A 21,476-nucleotide genomic window follows, 5' to 3' on the forward strand; every position below is an offset into this window, starting at 1 on the left:
ACTCCCCTTATACTACTTCCTCATCACGTTCATTTTGCACTCTGTGGCTCAACAGCAGACTGACAAGCAGCATCTTGACAAAGACAGGTTACAGGGGACTGTTACTACATGCCCAATAGCTTCAGGGTACATCAGCTTTATCTTTCTGTTTCCATGTCCTGACTTCTCTGGGGCTTCTTCCAGTCCTTATAGCACACAGATCCCATGGCAGTGCTGTTACACCTCCAAAATCCAATTAACTGAGCATGCTTTCTTGCAGTTTAGCCATACCACTTGAACTGGCTCAGAAGACAATAAGGTAATAATAATGAACACTGCACAGAAGAGTGTCACATTAGGGTTACTCAAACTGGCATTAAACAGATTCATTCACAAAGCACTACATGGAACCCATCGGTGAGCTCCCTGAAACACCATGCCAGCACTTCCAAAGCAGACCTGTCTGCATGGCAACAGAACTGTGCAGTGGCATGGCTATTGCCAGAGAACAGCTTGGCTCAGGTAGCAGATGCCACTGAGCAGACATTCACTGCCGCCTGCTAGATGTTTACCACCTCAGGATAGGATTGCACAGGAACTTGCAGCTTTGTACTAGCTCATTCAGTGGGATTCCTGCATTGGAGATACTCATTACAACACAGGCTAGTGCATCTTGTCTTGGGGCTCATCAACTTTCTACTTGTGATCATTAAATGACGCTTTCTTTGCAGTGAAAACCTCTTTAAGACACACCAAAGACCCAGACTACTGCTGCAGTTTCACAGCGGTTATTCATTGGACCCCATGGGCAGACAGTGTCCGAGGAACACTGATCATCTGTGGCCTGATGTCTCAGGAAACTGCTACTGCAGACTCTTGAGAAAGCAACTGATCACAAAATGGGGACGAAAACCTGCAACTGTTGCTACTATTTGAAGAGAGAGAGAGATGAAGGCTGTGTAGTCCAGCAGTGGACATTCAAGGAAAGGCAAAAGGAGGAACTGGTCACTTGTGAATCCAAGGAAGAGAGGAGTGACAAGCAAGATCTTTTTTTGCTTCTCATCCCCAGAACACGGCCTTCAGTAAGAAGCCACTGAACGAGGAGGCTTTTTCCAGATCACATTATGCAGTCCTCATTGCTGACCTCCACAACACTTAGATGAGCCACATGAATTGCACCTGTATATCCCATACTTATGTCTAGATAGGTATCCCTTGGACTTTGTGAAACATCCTGCAAAGCATTTACTGTGGGCAGGAAATGCACTCATGTAGGAATACAAAGATCTCGACACCTGCCCGGGACTTCAAAGCTATCCTGTCTTTTCTAAGACGGATCGATCACAGTTTTGAAACAAAATTAAGGCCGCCACTGCTGTAATACAGTGAGAACTGTCTAAAGCCTCTAAAATGAGAGGAGTTGAATCCATCCGCAAAAAGAACCGTGAAAATAGTAACAAATTAGAAATAAACACATTGCTTGTGCTTTTATATTGATCCTCTTTCAGAAGAGGTCCCTGCAAACAAGCAGAAGGCAGAAGTGTCAGAGTAGAAACTATACCCTTCAGCTCATCTACTACTCACAGGAATAACACAGCTGTCAGAATCCCGAGATGCAAACTCCACGTTGCCCAAGTGAAGGATCCCAGCAAGGATTCGAAAAATTCCCATCTGGTAAGAATCGCTAATGCCTGAAAAAATGATGAACAAAACGTTTTGAATAGAGAGAGAAATAAAGAACCACAACGTGCAGTTGCTCAAAGATTTTATCGAGAAGAGAAAACCAGTGACCACTGTTTTTTTCAGAGGCTTTGACACTGGACAGTACTGCCTGCTCCACTGCTATTAAAACCATTTTACAAATAGATACAAAAAACCTACACAAAACACCCCCACCCCTCTGCACCCCAAAAACCCCCGTTTAAACAAACTATTTAATTTCCTGTTTCAAAGTGCTTTGTCAGTGACCTCCAATACTGTATATGCTACACCAAGGAAATCCAGTATTTATGTTCATGTAACGTGTGCTCCTTCTACATTAGATATGTGATTTCACTGCAATGTAAATACCTTCTTAATGCAATAAAAGCATCTCAGTCCTAAAGTTTTTCAAACTCCCCTGCTCTTAAATGCAACAGATTTTAACAAAATATTGCAAACAATGCAGAAAACACTTGCTAGTATATGGGATTTGGGATATGACTGTGCTGCACAAATTACCTAGGAGAGTGCAGGCCTGCCTGGTGTTTACCATTTCCTTAGCATCATCAACACCATCAATCACAGGGCTTCCACCTTGCTTTGTATAGTGAAAGTAATCTGCATTCCCTGTAAGAGAAAAACCAAATCTTTTACACACACTGATGCAGAAATTCACAGCACATCTGTAAAGCTGTGTAATGATCGAGTTGCTCTTGGCAGAATCCATGATTTGAAATATGTCATTATATTTTTGCCTTCTGGCTCACAAGACTGACTTATTCTGGAGAAGAATTTTTTTCAATACCTGATTCCTACAATAGGGCCTCGAGCATATTTTCTACCTAATCTTACTTCAGACTTCCACACCTATGGAGCAATCAACTTTAGAAGCAATTATTCTTCAAGTATGAGCTAGCCACCCAAGTGGTAGGTACAGAGTTGACAGCAGCACTCTGGAATTATGTGACAGATATTCTTATGTTATTATTACATCAGGATATTTTAATAACTATTGTGCCCATTTTCTTCCCATTTCTAATTTATGGTCTGGTTTAGTCTTACGTATCTGTGATCTGCTCTGGCTGAGAAGTCATGGGTGGAGAACTGAATGTTTCATACCACTCTGGGGAGAGCACTGGGCTTCACTGGGAGAGCAGTAGCTCTCCTGGATACTGTGTAAATTCCTATGGTTTCAGTGACCACGCTTCCAGCTGCAGTAACAGACTCCTTTTCTTCTGATCTGCTAAGGTTTCAAGAACACTGCAAGAGGAGTCTGCTAAATGGCTTCTTTAGTTATAATTACATCAGTTCCCTTCTTTCTTGAGTCAGCAGATGTGAATCCTAAATGTGCCAGGATGGTGCAAAAGAGCAGAGAAACACTTTAAAACCAGAACGATATTTCAGCAATTAGCATTGACAGGCTGTGCAGTTTGCCCACACGAAACTAACTCTTAAAAATACATAAGAAACACTGAAATTCAGACTGAATTTGAAAAATTATGAGGTGATTGCCTGGCCCAAGGTCATGGTCACGCTTTTCCTTTACAAAGGACCAGGTCCCGTTAAATGAGAAACCTTTCCTTTATCAACATTTTGACTTCAAAAATGAAAAATTTCACTTATCAATTTTGTGATAAAGTAATTGTTGGTAACAGCCCAAGTGAAAGAATGCAGATGCAAAATAAGCTTTTCAGGTGCTTACAAGAGAAATGGCAAAATTTTCTGGTAGCTGGAGCCATGGAAAAAGGGTTTTAAAGGACCAAGAGAAGAGAATTTCACCCTCACTACTGGAAAGCTATGTGGTAATCTAGGACATAATAAATCCTAGTAATTACAACTGCAGTGTGTTAAAATATACTGACTAAACAAATTCATTACTTTTGTTTTATCTAAAACCCACAAAGACTGCAATCTGCCATTTTAGTTATTTTCAATGTATTTTAGTATTTGAAGGTTTATAAGCTTAGAATTCAAAGGCCAGCAATTCTTCTTTCAGTTCTATGGCTCAAAAAGCTCAGAGATGCTGCTTTCTACCTCCAATTGCACAACACAATGAATAATAATGTCATACCTAATCGTAGAGTTTTAAACTCAGGTAATGCTGCAGAGGCACAAAGTTGGTAAAAGATGTGGTAATTTCTTTCCTCTTCTGCCTTTAAAAAGAAAGGAATTTATTATTTTTCACAACTTAACAAATGTCAGAAACATCCATAAATAGAAAAGAATTACTATGTTTAATGCTTTCTCTAGCATTAAATCAGTCTCTTCTTCCAAGTAGGAAGTGATGGGACAAGAGGAAACAGGCTCAAGTTGTGCCAGAGGAGGTCTAGATTTCATATTATGAAAAATTTCTTCAGTAAAAGGTTTGTCAGGCATTGGAACAGGCTGCCCAGGGAAATGGCTGAGTCACCATCCCTGGAGGTACTTAAAAGATGTGTAGATGTGGCACTTAGGGACATGGTTTAGCGGTGGACTTGGCAGTGACGGTTAATGGCTGGACTTGCTGATCTTTAAGGTCTTTTCCAACCTAAATGATCTATGATTCGATGATTAAGAGCATGGAGGGCACATGGAAAAAGGAAAGATAAATCAGCACCTATCACTTCCTTCTTGATTAATCCATTTTCAACAGCGAGAGGCAAGCAGACACTTTCATTTCAAAAAAATGTATGATTTCACTTTCCAGAACTGTGGATTACTATTAAATATAGATCAGGGTTCTATGGCTGGGTAAATGATCATACTTAAAAGCTTTTCATTTTCTAAAAATAACTAATACCATTCCCCTCAGCATTTATAGTAGGCTGGTGAAGGCAGTATCTCCCTTGCCAAGACAAAGCTGTAAGTTTCAAACGGAGGACAAACACAGCTCAGAAGGTTATGACACAAGACCAACACCATAACTGTGAATTTAAGCACCCTCAGTTTCATAATTTCAAACAAAAAAAAAAACAAAACTCTCTTCCAACTGAACAATGTGCAGGAAGTCTCTCATTTTTTAAATTTACAACAGTATTTCATGTAATACCCCTACAAAATGCAAATCGTAACTATTTAGGTTTATACCTTTAGGCATCTATTCAAGTATAAGTCCATTTTTACTGAGCTCTAGACTGTAAGGTAGGCAAAGATGGAGAGAAGTGATGGCAACTGAGACTCATTCGTAATTACTGTGATAGCACCGGGTTTTAACAAGGGGTTGAAAGTGAGCTAAGGTGTCAACTTTACAACCACAACAGAGAGCTCTTCTTGAGTATGAGTGGTTTCTGCTGGGTCTTGTGGCCATACTCTGTATTACTACGGTAAGCACAAACTCACACCTAGTAGTGCACTGACAGTATTTCATGTTCAAATACACAGCCTTTTTAATACACATTTTATCACTACAAATAAGGCCTATACTGAAGGGCTGACTTGGTTTCCTTTTTCTCCTCCCTCCCAACATGTGCTATATTACAAATACACTACTACAGCCAGCTCTTAGGAGAGATAACTAATATTGCAACAGCATTTTTAAGAATAGTCACACAAACATACAGTAAGAAGATTGTATCAGTATTACCTGAAACACCACTCTTGATTTTTCCAAGAGGTAAGTTCTCATGTTAGCACCAATGATTCGATACCTCTTATCAAAACCAATTTCAATGTATTTCCCAAAACGACTGCTGTTGTCATTCCTCGTAGTTTTGGCATTTCCAATGGACTGAAAAATGGAAATACTGTAAGGGTTAAACAGCTTTTAGAAATTATCAACTCTATTCAATCATCTACATTGCTCATAAACATTTAACATTAGTTTTGCCCTGGTTTCAAAATAATCAAGAATTTAATGAGGAACAATCTCCGCCTGGTCACCAAGTTACATCAAAATATGGTTTTCAGTAATGCAGGATCATTCCTAGCAATGATTTCACTTTCACATAACCTAAGTTTCAATCCAAAAATTCTTCATTGCTCTCTGAAGTCTTTTAAAAGAATTAAAGTCTGACAGAATGCTCACCTACACTCAGATTTCTTCTATGGACTTAATAAAATTACAACAATTATTTCACACTGTATATATCCCTACATGTATGTGTACAGATATATGTATAGATCTTGCAACCTCTGTAAGTCTACCTATCATAAACCCATAGTCCAGCAAACAGCCCCTGTATCCTGTCTGGCTAACAGTTTATTACTATTATTACTCTGTAACCAACCACATTTCCAAACTATTTCTGCAAACATATCATTAAAAAATATTTACTTGTGTGTCTAAATATAATCTAAAAATGCACATTTACAGACTTCATTTTCATTCCCCTGAAACTGGATCCCTTCCTTAGCAGCTCGGTTACTGACTCTGTGGAGACAGTCTTCAATGCTGCCCTGCATGCCTAAGTTTCTTAGAGTGATTCAACACAGCTTCATATGCAATAAACTAAATTTCATGTATTTCCTCTCTGGCACGTGGTCTTGGATTGATGACTGTTGTTCCTAAACAGTCTTGGTGCAACTCTGCCTTACCTCATCGGTGTTGGGATATTAGGTACCAGCTGGATATATCAGAATCAAGGCATGCAAATCACAACACGCTGAACTCCAAAGAATAGCATTTTCTCTTCTCTATTAAATTGTGTTTTAGGCATCATATAACAACTTACCTTCCAAAAAAATCCTAAAGATATCTCTGTATTGAAAGGAATGGCATTTGGAGTAATTCAGATACAGCACACTACCTATTATCATATGCCACTGCGTATATGTTATCAAGCACCTAACTCTGAAGTGCACCCCAACTAACGAACAGAGTTGTAACTATGTCCTGGTTCCCTTGTTCATGTAGCCATCCACAGGAACTCTGTACTGATATAAAACTTGAGGAAACCAAATGAGAGCAAATAGCAATGCTAAGTATCAGTATTCCAAATGTGGGGAATGCAGTATTCCAGGCTTGTGAATCAGTAAGGGCTAGCTGGGTACAGCACAGGAAGCAGGGATTATACTCTCCGAACCTCCATTACAACAGCAGCACCACACATGCCTGACCAAGCAGATGTCTAAGTGGGTATCAGATGAACAGCTGCTATAAAGGAACAAGAAACTGCATCTCTGCAGCCCTAAGAAACACTAAATTCGTTCAAACTGAATGTACTCAAACTGCATTTCTTGTGGTTTAAAATTATTGCTACTGTGGATCTGTTTTGGTGGTGCTGGCAGCAGCAATATTACAATATTTTCAGAAACCAATTATTACTTTAGAAGGTATTATAGAAACAGTCTTTGGTATTACAAGATTGTTTAGCAGAATATGTACTAACCTGTACAATTCACATAGCTACAAACAACAAGAGGCAGGAAATTACACATAAAGATGTGTTTCAAGACCTGACAATTTCTGTATCTGCAATAGGAAAACTGTATATAGCTACTGACTATGAAACTAATTATTCAAATGTTGCTAGAAAGGTATAGTGGTCGCTTGATACTACGGAATATTTAGTAGGCACAGACGAGGTGAAATTACAACGCTAATGATGGCAGTTCATAAAATGCTGAAGTTTAGGTTGCTCAAACAGGAATTAAAAAAATGAAATTACCGTCTGCTCCTAAGATTTCACAATCAGCAGATGAGGAGTTGCTGTTTCTATAATGAATTACTCATTTTCTTCCTAATCTACAGGGGTTAATTTGTGTTTCTGCTGATTTATCAACTGAAGAGTTCAAAACACTAATTTTGCTATCCTAGAATCTGCCTCAACACCTGATTTCATAACAGTCTAAAACTTATTGAGTTCAAGTGCTGAAGTTAAAAGGATTACTATCATCCAATTATAGCAATGTTGAAAGTAACTGGAATTTTAGATATACCCAGGTTCATGAAATTGTTGTTATCCCTAGAAAATAAAAATAAAGCACCACCACTGGTTTTAAGTGGATAAAAAAGGTATGGATGGAAAGTTCATTTCTAGTCCTCAGTTTAGAGCTCCTCGCTCTGGAAATTAAACCAGACAATTAGTGGTAAGCTGCTGACCACTGACTGGGAGGTGCAGTCCAAGGAGTGAGAGAGAAGGATGTTGATTTAGGCTTTGAGACCAAACAGAAGTGGCACAGGGAAACCTGTGAACAGTTTGTGTTTTACGGAGCAAACACACAGCAAACTGCAGACCCATCCTGCAGTCTCTTACAGTAGCTATCACGCAGCAGACAGGCGGTGAGTGCACAGCCACCTGCCTGGCCCCGGGTACCACCTCCTGGTGTGCAGGAGAAGGCAGACCCACAGACCTGTTAGCCATGCACCGAATCTCAACGTGGCCAAGGACAGCGTGACACTCACTGCAAACGTTGGAGCAATGATAGGAGTACTCTGGGATTAGCTCACACCTGCAAAACTGCCATTGCTTCGCAGGCGGCTCCCACTGGGGAAGATGCAGCTCAAGACAAGGCTCAGCTCCTCTGGCTTCCTCCTACAGCGGGACATTCAAATCCCTCAACAGCAGAGCCCACTGCCCATCATGGCACAGCTTGGTTTAGCCCATAAAATGGTTTCAAAACACCACACAGCACCACAAACCAGGCACAATTACCTTGTGACAGAACACACACAATTGTGATGGGGCAGCTATAGTCTGAGTACCATGAACTCCTCATGCCAGGAGGAAAGAAGGAATAAAACATAAATTAATTTTTAAAAATACCTGAGCAAGACAACAATGGCAGCATTTCACGTCTCACTGTGTGTACTCCATTTACTCTTGTCTATTCACTAATACTTCACATTACTGTACAGAGATGGTAAACATCTACCAAGGCATCAGCTGTCCTAAGGATTTTCTTAGGCTGCTCACAGATGCGCGCATGTGTGCGCCTATGGACAGCGGTACTTCTCTCAAGGAATTCCCCCAAGACTTTCTCTCTGATGAATCATTACGTAATGTAGTTCCTTAACTTCAGCTACAACTTGAATATACACATACAGGCAAAGACACAAAACACAAACCAGGCGCGCATTTGGCCAGTGGTCTGGGGAATACTGCTGTTACAAAGCTTAACAGATTTGAAGCAGCATTCAGATAAAAATTACTTGCTATGTGAAATACATTAACAACACTGGAACCCTACTTCCCATCTTCTTTCAATCTGTCATAAATCCTACACAAAATGATGCCTAAAGCACCTCCTGGTAAATGGATCAAAACCAGTATTTTAAAATCTGTTTATTCTAGGTTCCTTGATTCCAGTATGGATTGCTCTTTCAACTGAATGCTTATGTTAACCCCAGAATAACTGTGGCTGGAGGGTGGGGGTTAGTGCAGTAGCTCTCTTACCTCCATGATGGGGTTGGAGGCCAAGACTTTCTCCTCAACATTGGCTTCACTGGCAGATCCACTGACCGTGGCAAAATACCTCATGGCGTACTTAGCAGAGACAGTCTTTCCAGCCCCAGATTCCCCACTGACAATGATTGACTGATTTCGCTCATCTCTGAAACACAAAGACATGTTAATTACTTCTCGAGGACATATTACTTCTCGAGGACATACATTTTGTGTGCCCCAGCTTGGCAGCAACCCTTCTACCATAAACGTTAGCAAGAGAGCGGTAATGTAAATGCACATGGCAGACACAAGGCTGTTAGTGACCAAGCTCCTGAACGGCTGATTGGACTGCCTGCAACCAGGAAGCTCAGTCGGTATTGATGCTGCTGTGACAGTCCAGCCAGCAAGCAGAGCTGCTCTAGAGAACCTGGCTATGGCAAAGTACCTGTTACCACTATTCACTACGTGCTTCTGCAGCTACTTCTACCCAGGCTCTGTGGCACAGTGCTCCACTAATTATCAGTGCTCATTAGTAAAGATCATTAATGCCATCTTACAGATAGAGAAATCAACAGCAGAGTCAGCCACAGAAACCTTTCGTCCTTCTGATCTAATCACCAGCTTTTCCCAGAATTGTTCTGAATCTGAAAAATGCAAGCAGGGCTGTTCAGGACACAAATAGCAGCTCTGGAGTGAAGATGATCCCTTTGCTGTGAAGTAATTTCTTTTCATCAAAAAAAAAAAGAAAATCTCCATTTCCTACTAAAACAATTTTCTCATCTCAGAGAGGGCTCTATCCAGAAAACCCAACTGTATGAATAATAAACACACTGCAAAATAACAAGGATAGAAATTAGCATTTATATAGCCTGAATCTTCTAAAGACCATACATGCTTTATACAGTACTTTTTACTTCCAAAGAAAAAGTTCAAATGAATGATGTTTCAAAAGACGCCTATGAGCTGAGTGAGCTTAACTCTATTTTACATACTGCAAAGAGGAGAATGAAGAAGTAAAATTTTACCCCAAAGCCTGGAGAGCAGGAACACAGAAAGCACAGCCAAGCCCCAGAGCAGGCTGCACAGTAACTGTGAATGGAATTTCAGGCACACACACTCAAGCAGCACACATGCAGTCTGCACTGCCTCCAAACACCTGCTGAGGCCCTCAGTAAATGCTATGCAGAGGAAGCAAAGAAACATGCATGAAAAAAACTATTTGTGGCTTCTGTAGCTTGAACATCCTCCAGAAGGTCTGGGGTTCCGTTTCTGAGGTGGTCAAATAAAAGCTGCTGATGAAATTATGAAGGTAAATTAAAGATCAAGTTGTTAGTCTCAAGCCCCCAGGTAAGAGCACAGCTCCAGCATCTACTTCATGTTGCACAAAGACGTAGCTAGAGGAGCCCCTGGTTCCATCACACACTTGGGCATTCATTTAACCAAGCTGGCATTCATTTAACTGGATGAAGGCATCACTTGAAGCAGATTTTCCACATTTTGGTAAAAGTAAATTACTTGAAATGACTGAGTGCTGATTTAAATTTAATAGGAAAGTGTTAAGAAGATCAAACCAACCTAATTTTATGTTCTCAACTTCCATTTAACACATGCAATAGGTGTGAATGACTACAGCACAGTTCACACATTCCTATACACCAAGCTGCCAGTTTCACTGGGAAAGCTGGGGGAAAGCACAACTAGTCAGCTTGGTACCAGCTTGTGTGTTCCAGGTTTCAAAGACTGCATTGCCAGAGATGCCAGCCTTGGCCACATGAGAGTGAAAACACCCATCAGTAACCCCTCTCATTACAGTGGCCATGAGTCCTGCTGTGCATGTTCCTGAAGGAGGCCTGTGAGCCTTGCAGTAGCAATGAGCATTTCCAGCTGGGAAACAAAGAAGAAACACTCTTGCTTCTTCCCCATTTCCCCTCACAGAACCCCCTCCCAGTGTACAAGGGACAGCCTGCAGCTCTGTACATCAGGAGGTGGTGTGAGTTATATGGATGCTCATGGTCAAAAAGAGCAGCACAAGGACGCGGAGAAGTCCAACTGAACACATAACATTCAGGCTTAAAGGAGACAAACAACAGTTTTCCTCTCACACAAACAGTTCCTGCAGTGAGACAAAAAAGAGAGAACAATTTCTTCATAGGACTGGCATTGTTCTCTCTTTTATTCCTCCTGTGCTCTTTCCAATAGCAAAAACCCCAAACATATAATTCAAAAATAAGGAACTGGAGCTGCCCAACACTGGAGCTGCCCAACACAGGAGATGGGCAGTAACATAACAAGCCTTTCATTTGTAGATCACCAGCTCTGTTTCATGTATTAAATATCATTAAACACATGAAGACTCGGGAAGCTCGAGTCCTGTGAAATGTATCCTCTGATGATTAAACTGATTTTTAGCTTAGTTCCTGAAGTACAAAAGGCTTTTAGAAAACAAAGCAGTGCAACCTCAGCACTACAGACTTATTATGACAGAACTGTCAACAAACCCAAACTCTGTTGCCAAGAGAGGAACACCAAAGTAAAGGCGTCTCCTCCTAACTGTCACACTCCTGAAGGGCATGTGTGAGAGCATGGGAAGTGCACGCTGGTTTTGCAGTCCCTAGTGCCTGCCGGGGAGCTCAGGAGGGGTAGGAAACACCAGGATCTTCAGAGCACTGCAGAGGAGGGGGCTGAAGAAATGAGGTGGAAAAACCTTCTGCTTAAGAATACTGTTGCTAATTAGCCTACAGTTTCCTTCCTCCATGCTGTAAGATACGAAGATGTACTCTTCTCCTTAGTGCTCATTAATGTGTCTAAGAATAAGTGATCCATTATTGTATTACTGTGTAAGTACGCACACACATAAACTTTTCATTGATTTGCCCAGAGAAGATACAGCTGGCTCTGTGTGAGCTGAAAACATTGCTGCCATCTCTTCTGCAATGAATATTTGTGCCTGCAGCAGCTACAGCAATCATGAGAAACAAAGGGCTCACTCATTGTCTGCAGCAGAGTCCTCTCGCATCGCCCTGCCAGCGCTCCATCCACGCTCAGAGCAGCTCTTGTCTTCCAAAGTACATTAGTCCATTGTTTTGCTTTAACACACTGGAGTGGCCATCCTCTAGCATATTATTCTTTCTGCTTTTTGGCAGAGAGAAAGGAAAACACAACGGAACACCCAAGACCACACTCGACATTTGAAGAAGGAGAGAGGACAGAGTAACGCAATACCCCAAACACAACAGCGGCTGTTACTGCCACAACCCCAGCGGAAGACTTGGCATGAGGGCATCCTACCACGCAGCAAGATACTCAGTCTGTCAAAGAGGGTGGGCAGTCCTGCCAGGCAGCCGTGTCAGCTCAGCAGAAGGCTCTTTTAAGTCATTAAGCTTTTAAGAAACAAAACGCTACATGAAAAGCAAATTACAAGTAAAACAGAATCAAAATACCTTGGACAGTGTATGACATGTGACGAGAATTACTTTTAATGGCTTGGCATAAGCAATGGTCCATCTAAAATGTAACCTCTGCTTATGCCAAATGAAATATTCACAATCAGGCTGCAAAAAACACAACTAAAAACCAAAACAGACAAAGTAAATCCTCAGAAAACACAAGTTGCAACAGATGAGTTCTTTCTAGGATATAAATAACACCTTTGGAGTTATTTTTAGTTTAACTGTTAGCCCCCAACCTTTGACTCGACATTCTGAGTGCTTAACATGTCAGCAGTCAGAAAAAAAAGCTGTAATTGAAACTTTCAGCCAATGAAACAAGTAAGTAGGGCAACAACATTGTGTGTGACACCACTGCAGCCTGATGCCACAATCCATTATCTATGCAGTACTTTTTCATCCTCTTCGAGCTTTTTCTCTGAATAAAGTACATAAATAGATGATTTTAAAAGATGATTTTTAAAAATTTTTAAATCAGATGATTATCTTGAAAATACATGTGCAACCCCAGCAGAATGAACCATTGACTGGGAGCAGTTTACCATTCGTGGAAACAGAATGTACTATGTTCAGGCATTGGACAGGGTCACGTTCAGCTTTTACCATTTCTGAACAGTGCAGAAGAATAAATGAATGAGAAAAGCAAAATAAAACTTGTGTTTTAAGATGACAGGCACAAACATTTCACAAGTTGAAATGTGAAATGAAAGGCTGAGATTGCTTGCAGTGGCTGGGGGACTTGATTCACGAATGTTCCATATCCATTATCTGAGGCTTATATGCTTTAAGAGTTATGTGAGGGTAACAGCTCTTGCTAAATAAAAGAACATTATGGAAAAAGTAACTGGTAATTCAACATAGTATTATCTACCACAAAAATAATGCTGATGTCTAATTTTTAAAGGTAATATTCAGATGCTGTATCCAACTCCACTCCTTGTGAAAAGTAATGGCTATAGAATGAGCAATAAATGTCACTAATTTTTCATATAATAATTTCAGTAAAGAAACAGATTTGTGCATAGGCTGGCACAGGCTGCTAAATTTTAAAGACAATTTTGCTTTCCCTACAAAATTCTGTCGACAGGCAATATGTTCATGAGAAAATTTACTGCCAGAGTGCCAAAACAGAACAGACTTACCTAACTCCTGGGATCTTGAGATTACAATTACATTCCAATAAGGATTTTTTATGCTTTGAAAAAAGACTGAAAAATTCAACACTGAAGACTGCTTCTGTTCAAAGAAGGTTCAGTACTTGGGAAAAAGAGTGCTACAAACTGACCTGAGACAGCTTACATGCAGAAAATGGTTTTGCTGAATATGAATTGAAATGGCAATACATGAGAAACCAGAAAGTGGTTTAAAAAAATAATAATTTAGTTTTCAAGATGTCAAAAAAAAAAAAAAAAGAAGCCTTGTTGAGGACATGCACATATTTTAATGCAATACTTCTAATAATTTTGATTACTACTAACTTTAAATTCTGTATTTCATAGAAATCTAAGGGAGATGCTTTCAGAAGAACGCAGGAAATGCTAGTCCCAGTGAGGTTATAGCTGTTGGCTGCAGTGGAGGCAAGAGCAGGTCACTGGGCACCTTCTATGGATACAGTGCCGCACCAACACTGACTAATCTTTGATAGCTGTCAGTATCTAAGGCAGCTTTTAACGATTCCAGCTGACCAATGGAAAAATTGAGGCAAAACAGAAATACCTGATCAAGCAATGAAACATTAACATTACCAACATTAAATGCAGAGTTGTCACTTTTCAAACCCTTTTCATTCCTTAAGATCACTACACCCACTTAAGCTGGTTCCCTCAAAAACCAAAAGCACTTACTGCATTGCAGCCATTATTTTCATAGTAGACTCTCCAAACAGATCAGGGTAAACAAGACATACAAACTGAAAAAGCCCTACAGATATCTTTGTTTACCTTCTTCCTCTATACCATTAGAAAATCCCCCTCTGAAGCCGGAATACTAAAACAAGTTAAAAACCTATCCACCAACGAGCATTTCAGAGGAGATTAAAGAATCTCGGAGCTATCCAACTTAATCATCAAAGCACAACATTGGTTTTTTGCTTGTTGTGACTGATGCATCGGATGTACCACTTGATCATGTCTCTCAGACTCATGACTCCACAGCAGATAATGTCAAATAGATGTATATAAGCACACACCCCACAAAAAGCATCAGCCTGGGAAAATGAACAAAAGGAATACAGAACTATCGGTATCTACCTCAATATTCGTATCAACCCATTCGGCCCCAAGCCACCAGCACCTCTACCTGGGAAAAGTGTGTATTTAACTGCTGATTTTAAAAGATTCTGATATGGACTTTGAATGCTTGCCTGTGATGAACTACTTCAAAGCTGAGCTGTCTCAATGCCATACAATGTAGATGAGATTGGCAGAAAAGACTAGAGCAAGATACCCTTAATATAAATTGAAGACGCCAAATAACAGAGCAATTTGATGAGAAGAACATTAGTACTTACTTTGCCTTTGATCCTAAATCATCTGCATTTGTTTACCTTGAGGACACTGCCACAGTGCTGATGTTTTTAAGGAAGCTTCTTGCAGGGTGGTTTGAAGGCCACCACCTTCAGGTCATCTTCTCCTCCCACTGCTCCACTACTGAGGTTTAATTAAATCTAGTGCCTTTCTTTCTTTTTTGTGGAGTTGCTTCTTCTTTTCTTTTGGAATAACAGGTTTAAGTTACGGCAAAGGACACCAAGCCCATGGCATGTGTCAGTTTCATTTTTCATTTAAATCAACACAGCACAAACTGCTGCTAAAGGCTTGATCCCGCAGTCTTCAAACATTCCTATCTCTCACTGCTTCAATGCAAGAACAAGAACACAATATATAGCTTTTATTTAATGATAGTCTGGCCTGCTTTATCCCACTGCTGTTTCTCTACTGTTCTGTGGTAATAAGGTAGACCTGTAAGCCTGAAATTGCTTTACATTTTCAAAACAGTGAATTTTGAATTATTAAGAACCTGACACAAAAAGCCAGGAAAGGAACCTGTGACTCAGGAAACATCTGGGGTAGATCCTGTTCTTAGCACACACATAACCATTACATTGATGTGTGTTGTGTCCATCAAAGACAGAAAAGCACTTAGCAATATGCCATTCTACACCTGAATGACGGCAGCAGGAAAACCAACCCAAGAAAATAAAACTTGAAACCCAGCGACACTGCTGAAAGGTCTGACAGGATGCATTCTGCAATGCTGGCATGTTTGAAACTTAGCTCCAGCTACTCTGAGTGCCGCTGGATTAACCAGGGACCAACACAAACCTGCTTCGAGCTAAATGACATGTTTTACACCCTGCACTATAAAGCACATTTCCAGGCTCTGCAAGGATACAGGTAGATACATGCAGCTGACATGATTAAGTGTCTCCAGCAATGCAAACATAACTCTGACCTAAGTAAGCATCCTATTTTTTGTAATCAATCTCTCAGCATCCCCGCTGCATGTTTGTGACAACATATGACCAAAATAACCTGCAGTATCTACAGTCAGAACATTCCCACATCTTTGTATCCAAGAGCATGACTAAACAACTCTGTTTAATAAAGATCAGTTTCTCTCCCATGAGGCAGCTGTAACAAAAACAAGAGCACAGAAAACTTTACCAAACAGCTTCCTCACTGATAAGAGGAAACCAGTTTACTGAAAATAATGCACTGAAACCAGAGCAGTGTGAAAGTGCTCGGTATCATTGTTACTGCTCTATTGATGTTCCCAAATAACTCAGAAGTACTGATGTAAATAGAAATAGAAAAATGCATCTAGCATCTCACCCATTCCAAACAGTTTACTCAGTCTGGGAATACTACCCACAGGAAAGACTTTAAACTCCTTTCCTGTGAAATCCTTTGGCTTTCATCAGGTACCAATACAAAGTTAAGAGTTCTCTCTAGTATTAATTGTTTTTTGTGAGCTTCACAGAAAGCAGCCTGATTAACTTATCAAGAAACGCAGGAAGGAACTTCCCACCCACCCAGGTGGCCAGTCCCAGCAGCCTTCAAGGGACTGAGCATCTTCCGGCAGGGGAAAGAGAATGCACAGCAGACAAATGCAGGGAAAAGAATGCAGCAAGAGAAGTACAAATCTGTGGTATAAGATGAAATGAAACGGTTTTGCACATCTCATCTGAAGGCTCACTGATGAGGTCCGACTTCAATTAACATTGAAATAAATATAGTGTTTCCTAAAAATACCAGTGATTGTAAACTTGAAATCAAAATACAACTGGGTTTGGATTGGTTTGGGGGTTTTCCCCCCTAGAGCACTCTTCTTTTTCAGCATGAAATGAGAGACACAAGGACATTTACAGAGCTCCCCAACCTGTGGTCTCCCCAGCACCTGCCCTCCTAGTCATATGTCAGTGCGGGTCCCAGGTTCACTATTTGGGCAATTGTGCTCCACTTCTGTGTGATGCTTCCAGTGTTACAATTACTTGCTTTGCTAAAACACCAAAACTGCTTCTCACACTTACCCTAAAATGAAAGGCAGCTGTAAAGCCCACCAGACCCAAAAGATTTAACATGAGTCAGTGCAATATATTTAGCTTCACCTTTGTCTGAGCACGGTGCTGTGTGGCAGCAAACAAGGCTGTACATGTTTAGCAGCACTTGTTCAGTGCAAAGGCCTTTGAAATTCAGCCCAGGGTGTACAGCATCTGTTAGGAACCATTATAAAAACTGGCAACTCTACAAACCCAGGATTAACTTTTCAAACAGAAGTAATTTAACTGTTCAATAAACAAATAAATAAGGATTCATTCAGCAGTTTTCTAATGCTCCGATGGAGAACAGCAGCAGCCAGTCTGGGCAGCCTTCCCAGCACTGAGGGCAGGAGGCAACATCTTGCCCTTCCATCAACCTTCTGAACAAACAATTTAATCACAAAGTTCTCTGCAGCCCAAAGTTCCATTATCCCCTGTTTCTGGATTTTGTTCTTGGCCTCATTAACACGGGAAAGCACCCTCGTTTTGTCCTCTTACTTTCCAACCACTTCCTATAGTCCACACAACACAAACACATCGTTTCATTCTCTATGTAGCTTCTGAGCCCCTTTTCCTAGGAGGTCACCTTCCTCAGGAGAACAACCAGGCAGCACCAATAAATGCCACCCAGTGTTCTACCTTCACCTGTACTGCAGGAAACCCTTTTCCCCCACTTTTAAAGTTTTCTTCTCACAGTGCTCCCTTGCACAGCGGGCACAGTCCCTCCTTCCCACAGAGCCATGTCATCCCAGCATTCCCAGTGCCGAAGACTCCAAAATCCCTTGTACTGGCACATCCCAAAAGGTGCGGCCTGACACAGATAATGTGTTTTTTCCACCCTCAGAGGGTGGTTGTGTGGATTAACTCTTGTAAAAAGCCCAGAATGTGCAAAGTGCTATGTAAGCACTAAGGATTATTATTAGAGACTGAAGTGCTTTGAACCATTCTGTGACGATGTGATGGAGGGAAGAAAAAGTGAGTTACCAGTGCTGTGCCCCAGGAGCAAGCATCACTTCTTGCATGGAACAGCACCCACATTTCTTGGTCTGTTCCACCTGCACACACCAGTTTATTCTGTCTGGATCTACCATGCTCTGACCTGACACATCCCAGCCTTCACAGACACCACGCTTTAAAACATCAGAGAACTGTTCAGCTGCATCTTGAGTCACAACAATTGCTCCCGACTAAGCAGTAAATTAATTCTTTGTAAAATCATTCATTTTTAATAGGCACGAAACACTAGTTCAGCAAACCATGCTCTTTAACCACGCTTCTATATACATCTTGAGCTTAAATAGCTTTTGAAGCCTAACCGTATTTCTCACAGACATCTTTAGCTGCTGGAGAAAAGACGATGTTCTGAGCACAGGACAGAGGTTTGGAAAGCAAACGTTAGTATGCACCATGAGTCACCTGGCACAGAGAGACCTGCAGGAAATGAAGACATGCAAAACATAGCACGTTATTTTTGTACATTGAAAACAAATCAGCTTTGGGAGAATGTTACCAGGAAACCCACTTAAGTGCGGCATTATCAATTGTACATTCTATTCTCATATATTTTATTGTCAAGCTGGTCTGATCAAGTCATCAGACACTGGGTCAGGATATTCAATTCAGGGACTCTATGCCCTGCTTTTGCCACCTTGGTGAACTCACCAAAGTTGCTCTCCTACCCCTGTCTGTTTCAATTTATAAAATGGAAATAATAGTATTGATCACTATCATTAGAGGATATTTTCAGGACTTTGAGGTAGAGGACTATGAGATCTGCCCATGGAAAGTGCCAAACAAAGGTGAAATATTACTACTATACATAACCTGAATTCCCTTGAGTCTGCTCCGGTTGCAAACTCAGCCACTCCAAAACACCTTAAGCTCACAAGCATCTTTTGGTCCTCTTCAACAACAGCTTTGTTAAAACATTCTGCAATACTCTCAGAACCAGCAGATGGACCTTGTTTTAATTAACAAACCGTGCCACGTGCCATTTTAATGGTGTCCAGGAAACACAGCTCTCGACTGTAAAACGGCAAAAGGTGAAAAGATAATGAATTGACGGTAACATCTCTCGACACATACAAATGAAGAAAACTGAGGTCAGCACACGCTGCAAAATCATGACAGATTGCACTCCAGAGCACAAAGATGAGCCAGCACTATGCAACTGATTTATCTGGGGATTAGTCAGAGGTCACTCCTACAGTAGTTTAGGAAAGCTCATTGCTTAGCTACCAGCAGGACACCTCACATGAACTCTCACTTCCAGCTACCACCATCCTTAACCCTTTTGTTGCCTAAAAATAATCACTGCTTAGACAAGTAGGTCCCTGATGTTACGTTGATTACCCCATCTGCTGTCTTGTACCCGTAACATCGTAAAATGTCAGACCAAAAGTATAAAAGACTAATCCAAAGTCAGCTGTTCTCTCCAGAAAGGACAATTTCCCTTTTCACTCTAATTTTAACAATAGAGCCCCAAAATTGCCATCTCTTTTCAATGTATTTAATTTAAAGAGTCATATATCAAAGCCATAAGTCAAAGAAGGCTGTTGTATGTTTGTACAGTACCCACCACAGTAGGCTCTCATTTCATCACTGGATGCAGATCCGTGACGGGTTGTTAATCATCCCCCCTCCCGACTTCTGCCAGGGGAGAAGAGAGTATCCATTTATCAGACACCCAGAAGCAAAGCAGCAGCTGATCAAATGTGCATTTTTGTAAGAGGACATCATGTTGGGATGCCTAGAGTAACTGGAGACTGTCAGTCAAGGTGCTTTCAAAACACCTACTCAACAGCTCACCAAGCCTCCTTTTGAACAAAAAGTGACAGAAGAAAAAGTCTTCCTGCTGCTGACAGCCATCAGATACATGCCAAAAATCTGACAAAACAGAGAGGCAGCCTTCTTATTAAAGGTAATTTAATGAAAAAGATACACACTAACATTGAATAACACTTTGCCCAAACAGAAACCGCAACTCATTGGAGATTGATGCTTTAAACACTAATGCTTTCCATCCTGGCATTTGTTGAGTTTTATAGGGATCTCATCAATATGTAATTCTGTTTGCAAATGTTACTTTCAACTTGCACTCTGCTAATTAATCAGAAGAAAATTTCCAAGTTAATTTATTAGACTGAAAAGCACTGAACTCTGCTGTATCTGTCATCAACAAGTAGGATCTAACAAACCAGACCAACAAGGTGCTGATAAAAATACATATTAATTACTGCAATATATCCCTTACTAAGCAGGGGAAGGAATCTTGTGTAAGAGTGATTTAGAACTTCTTTCCCTAATAGTGTTAGGAAACTGATAATCATAAGTCTCATACACTAATGCATTTCTTAGCAGATTCGAGAGTATAATCATCAACATCTTCTCTTATTGCAACCCATACAGTTAAAAACGGAGGCTTCTCCTGAATATTACAAAGAAAATGAGCTGCACCTGCTGATGGTTGATTCCTACTGAAATTGTGACACTTTCCAAAAAGAATGAAGTATTTGCCAACTGCTGCTTTGCCTCAATTTGCATCGTTACCACAGAGAGAGGTGACTGAAAACTCAACTTCTTTTTTGTTAGTAATTTGGAAATGCTGGCTTACGAAAGTCTGCATTGCCATTCAAAGGGTTCAACGCAGGCAAACACTGTTTGTGGTTTATATTTCTGAGACAAAAATAAGTTCTTCAATAATAATTTACTTCCTTCTAAATCACTCATCTGCCTTAAACGTTGCCCCAAACCTGTATACATTTGTCAAACGAACCAAGCCACCCATCACCTACCCATGAGGAGAGAGACCGTTCAGTGCAGGTCCCAGCTCTTCCCAAAAGCACAGCTTGTTACAGCTGTTCCTACAGAACCACAGCAGCCCCCAAATTGCTCTGCACAAAGCCCTGCGGCAGGGGCGAGCCCCTCAGGCAGGCCCCCATCCAACCGATCCTGCTTCTTCCCACTGGAAAATGCTCACAGGTGGATCTCCTCCTGCTCAGACAAAGGAAGAGATCGGCTCTGGTCCAGATCACACAGCTCAAACCAATGAAGTTACTGGTAAGAATGAGACATACTTTCCTGGTTCACAACCCTGGGTCTAATACAACTTAACTGCAGTGGTAAAACTATACCATTGCTTACTGTGAGCACAGCAGAGGAAAGAAACAAAACTGTCAGTCTGCACAGAGGAGTGGTCGGAGGTGGAGAGAGAAAAAAATGGCAAAAAGATACACATGAGAAGGGGGAAGTAGAAGGAAAAAGCAGAGAGAGAAGAAACAGAAGAAAGAACAAGATTAGTCGTGAAAGAGCTGTGCACACTTCCCTGTGCTGAAATCAGTCAGAAGCTACTGAGCAAACAGCAATCACTTATTCCATTGTCAGCTCTGGGTAAAGATGAGCCATATTCCTTTTCACTGGAAACTGGTGACAGAACTGCAGCTGAAAGCAGAAATAATGGATGCCCAAAGGGGCACACCACAGCCCAGACACACCACACCATTTGGCTGA

At 41.0% G+C, this 21,476-nt stretch overlaps 1 protein-coding gene across 1 annotated transcript in view; it reads right to left on the reverse strand.

Moving 5' to 3' along the window:
• MYO5A (myosin VA) overlaps window positions 1-21,476 on the reverse strand; it is a 100,137-nt gene that overhangs the window by 49,950 nt on the left and 28,711 nt on the right. The window contains exons 5-9 of the mRNA XM_057397629.1: window positions 8,994-9,150; window positions 5,243-5,386; window positions 3,752-3,833; window positions 2,200-2,307; window positions 1,564-1,670 (exon numbers count right to left, since the gene is read on the reverse strand). Of these exons, the coding sequence (XP_057253612.1) occupies window positions 1,564-1,670; window positions 2,200-2,307; window positions 3,752-3,833; window positions 5,243-5,386; window positions 8,994-9,150 (598 nt within the window). The remainder of the gene's footprint in view (window positions 1-1,563; window positions 1,671-2,199; window positions 2,308-3,751; window positions 3,834-5,242; window positions 5,387-8,993; window positions 9,151-21,476) is intronic.

Source organism: Pezoporus wallicus, unplaced genomic scaffold (assembly GCF_028554395.1).
Source record: "Pezoporus wallicus isolate ANWC-B61680 ecotype Strahan unplaced genomic scaffold, APGP_CSIRO_Pwel_v1 contig_3952, whole genome shotgun sequence".
Lineage (NCBI taxonomy): Eukaryota > Metazoa > Chordata > Aves > Psittaciformes > Psittacidae > Pezoporus > Pezoporus wallicus.